General features: G+C 29.4%; 1 protein-coding gene across 1 annotated transcript; it reads left to right on the top strand.

Moving 5' to 3' along the window:
* Window positions 1–718: 718 nt before the first annotated feature.
* On the top strand, window positions 719–2,563 carry LOC126666611 (E3 ubiquitin-protein ligase RMA3-like). The gene is made up of 2 exons (XM_050359432.2): window positions 719–856; window positions 1,524–2,563. The coding sequence occupies exon 2, from the start codon at window positions 1,535–1,537 to the stop codon at window positions 2,318–2,320; it is 786 nt and encodes a 261-aa protein (XP_050215389.1). The 5' UTR covers window positions 719–856; window positions 1,524–1,534; the 3' UTR covers window positions 2,321–2,563.
* The last annotated feature ends 1,630 nt before the right edge of the window (window positions 2,564–4,193 follow it).

Raw genomic sequence — 4,193 nt, 5'->3', positions numbered from 1 at the left:
CACATATGCTTAGTTAAATCATGTTCTTTTGAGTTGTCACATACCTTTCAAAAAACAAAATTCAATTCTATTATTGTTTTTAAATTCAAAAAATTTTAGCTGATCAAGAAAACAGAAAATAACATGGAAGAAAATTATTAGTATTAAATCACTACCTTTACACTCGTTTTTAGTTTTATCACGATTTTTAAATTTCTTCCGAATCAATCACAAGTTTTCATATGAAATTCACCTAATTTAAAACGGTGATGGATTTGAAAAAATTGGAAGATGGTGGTTTCACGTGATATATTTTAAAGTCATAAAAAAATAAAAAAAGGTAAGAAAATAGCGATATAATGAATAATTATCTATTAAAAATGATAAACATTTAGATTTTTTACAATACTTATACTTTTTTTCAAAAACAATTCATCATATAAAATGTTATATTGATCCATTCTTCATCCCAAGTATAAACTTCTAGATATCATTTACTTGTGAAGAAAACATATTACACTATTGTTTGAACTTTCTTCTAAAAAAGTATTTGCTTAATAAAATATAATGTGACAATAAAATAAGAAAAATTAAATAAATAAATAAATAATGGGACCATTCCAAAAAAGTTAAAATTAGTAAACGCCGTCTAATTAGGTAACAGATTCTGTGTGCAGCAGAGATAGTAACAACAAGCCCACCGAATTTATCATTTGCTATATAAACGAACCTTCTGTTAGCTTTTTTTTTTGTTATATCTTTACTAATTATCTCATATTAATTTATCTCTATATATTCACAAAATCTTTCGAAAAACCCATTCAAAATTCAACAACTGGGTTGGTAAGTTCGATTCGTCCGCTATTGTTTAACCCAGGTACTTGTCAAAATTTGCTGTTTGAATTCTTATGTCTTTCTAATTTGGCGTTCATTGATTTTTGGGTATTTAATGGGTTTATTAACAATTTTAAATTATTGGGTCTGTTGATTTTGTTTTAAATTTAAGATTTTTGAAATTTTTAACTTGATTATTTCTAATTTCTTATTTGTGTTTTTTTTTTTCGTTTGTTGTTTGTCGGTGGTTTTGTTTTCTGCGTACTGGTTTGGCTTTTTGTATGTATATTTGGTTTGAAATTAGAATCTGTATAATCATGTAGAGGACAAGATTAAAAGAAATGAAATTTGGAGGTTTTGAGCATTTCATTAATTGAATCATTATTAGGCTTAATCCATCTGTACAAAACCCTAATAAAATTCTGTACTTGTAATCTATTCTGACCCTTCTTAATTCAGTGTTGTATTTCCTCTTTCAGCATTTTCATTTTCTTCGGGCAAAACATTGTTATTTTAAGGTTTTTCGGGTTAGAACTGAAGTTTCGTGTCCGAAACTTCGAGTTTCTGACACATTATCCTTATTGAATGAAGTGTCCGTGCGTATAATTGTATGCGCTTCTAAATGTTGTTATTGTGTATATGTGTGCTTTAGCTTTGTTCTGTTTCTCTTTGTGGGTACCAAATACTAAGTAAATTCAATTTTGGGACAGAAATTTTTGCTATGGAAACAGGATTTTTCGAGCATGACCAGCGTTTTCAATCGGAAGATGCTGTTACAGTGAAGAATAATTGGAAATCTATCCCTGCCCCGACGACAGGCATTTCTGATGATGATGGCGATGATTGTTTCAGTTGCAACATATGCTTAGACTCGCCATATGACCCTGTCGTTACAATCTGTGGTCATCTGTATTGCTGGCCGTGTATTTATAAATGGCTGCAAGTTAAAAGTAATTCTTCGGATGCTGAGGTGCAGCAGCAGACGAGTTGCCCTGTTTGCAAAGCTAGCATTTCTTCTAGCTCACTGGTTCCGCTTTATGGTCGTGGTACTTCCGGAAGTGCTCCAGAAACGAGTAAAGCCTTTCTGGATGCAGTCATACCTCGCAGGCCAACTCCTTCGTTGAATACATCCGTTTCTAATACTTCACATCAGAACTTTTTCCATTCACAGGCACAACGGCAGTCATTTCATCACCAGCGAGTACTCCCCGATCCTTACAGGGATTATGGGAGCATGGCCTCATCCAATCTTGGTGGTGCAGCAATGGCACAAATTTTCAATCCTGTGATTGGAATGTTCGGGGAGCTGATATTCGCGAGAACTCTTGGGACGTCGAACACAAGTTTGTTTGCTTATTCTTACCCAAACTCTAATGATATTACGAGTAGCTATAGTAACAATAATAATCCTAGGATGAGAAGGCAAGAGTTGCAGCTTGAGAAGTCCCTGAATAGAGTGACCATCTTCTTTTTTTGTTGCATCATTTTGTGCCTTCTCTTGTTTTGATTGAATGATTTTTTCGGTTTGTGTAAAATGGCAAAGATGAATCAATGAACATACCCATCGGGACATAGATATTGTTACCAATTCTTCTGCAAACTCATCGGGACATACCCATCGGGACATAGATATTGTTGCCAATTCTTCTGCAAACTCATCAGATTTTCTGAGTATTCAATCTGCATTTCTTCATTTGTAAATAAAACCATTCTTTTAATTGACAAGTTTCTGTATTGTATTTAACATTTACTCAGTTTAGTCAATCAATTAAGGAACTGAAAGTCTTAGGATAGTTAGGTTGTGTTTGATTCTTCCGTCATTCCATCTACCGATAGAATCCTCTCGTGACCTGTAATAACTATAAAGCTGCATTGTATTTTATTTTTTAAATCGGGGTTCTTTGTAGCATGGAAATGAATACTTTGAAACGGGTTTTAGAAAAATGATATATTTTACAAGAATAAGTTATAAGCATAGAGTTATGAATATATTTTACAAGAATAAGTTATCAGCATAAAGTTTTGAATTCCAAAAGCGTTTTTAGAAGTAAAAATGGAACACCGAGACATAAAATTCGATAAATCTATATTCTACTTATCTAAATTTTACACGAAAAAGTTATAAAACTCTAGTGTTAATATTTTAGAAGTGTTTTAAAAATAAAACTCAAAAGCTGAAACATAAACTTTTGAGATTTTTATTTAATAACTAGTGTCGTTTTACGTGTTTCACACGTGACTCGTAATGTGACCCGAATATTATATTTATATTTAGTTAATAATTATTTTTATAATTATAAATTATTTTTAATATATAATATCAAATAATTATTAAAATAATAATTAATTAGAAGTAGTCTATCTTATTTATATAAAATATAAATAGAAAATATCAAATAATAATTAAAGTAGTAATTTATTAACAGTAATTTATTTTAATTAAAATTTTAAATGATTAAATAACAATTAAAATAAAAATGATTAAATATTAAAGTAGTCTATTTTAGTTAGTATTCTATACAATTATCTTGACAAAATACTATAAGTAGTTTATTTTAGTTAGTGTTCTAAATTAATTAATTCTAATAATTTTTAATAATTTTTAATTAATAATTATATTTTATAAAATAAAAAAATATTAATATAAATGTGTCTGACCTCTTTATGCGTGTTTTTATATATAGTATAGGTTTAGAATGTCATTTTAGTGTTCTATTATTTTATCTCCATCACTCCACTTTCAAGAAAAGGCTAGTCTTAGATATTGAAATGTATTGGTCTTAAATGATGCCTAAATCATTCCTAAAAAAAAATGATGTCTAAATTACAGGCTGCCGAGAAAAGTAGTTAAATTAGTAATCACGGGTTAGCTTAATTGCTTAAATAAATTTTTAAGTTGATTTGATAATTTAAAAAAATTCAACTTAATTTATTCAGTTAAATCAAAAATCACTTAAAATAACAAATTACTAACAATTTTGATTTATTTTTTTACCAAACACATTAAGTTAAAAAATATCAATTTTATTATAGAATAATTTTTTTGTGTTTCTGGTTCTAAAACCTCCAATAATCACCGTGGAGAATAAGAAGCAAAGTGAAATCGAAAGCAATTGTCAATGATTTAACAGATTTAATCAAATTTGTGTGCCCACGCTCGTTTGTTTCTAATCTCTTGCTTTTTGGGATTCACATCTACTGTTTTACCAACAACTGAGAAGGAAATCTTGCTGAAATTAATAGAGTCAAATTTTACTAATGACCCATACAACAGCTTCATTGAGTGGAAATCCTTCAAATATGGGTGGTGTTTTTTTTTTTTTTTTCAGTTCACTTAGATTGATTGAGAGGATTGTTATGTGGAACAAGAAACTATCCAG

Source organism: Mercurialis annua, linkage group LG2 (genome assembly GCF_937616625.2).
Source record: "Mercurialis annua linkage group LG2, ddMerAnnu1.2, whole genome shotgun sequence".
NCBI lineage: Eukaryota > Viridiplantae > Streptophyta > Magnoliopsida > Malpighiales > Euphorbiaceae > Mercurialis > Mercurialis annua.
Note: the sequence above shows the minus strand (reverse complement) of the source record. Positions and strands in the feature narration are given on the sequence as shown.

Bases quoted from the DNA above. Each gene is read 5' to 3' on its own strand.
- LOC126666611 (XM_050359432.2), top strand. From the start codon at position 1,535: ATGGAAACAGGATTTTTCGAGCATGACCAGCGTTTTCAATCGGAAGAT.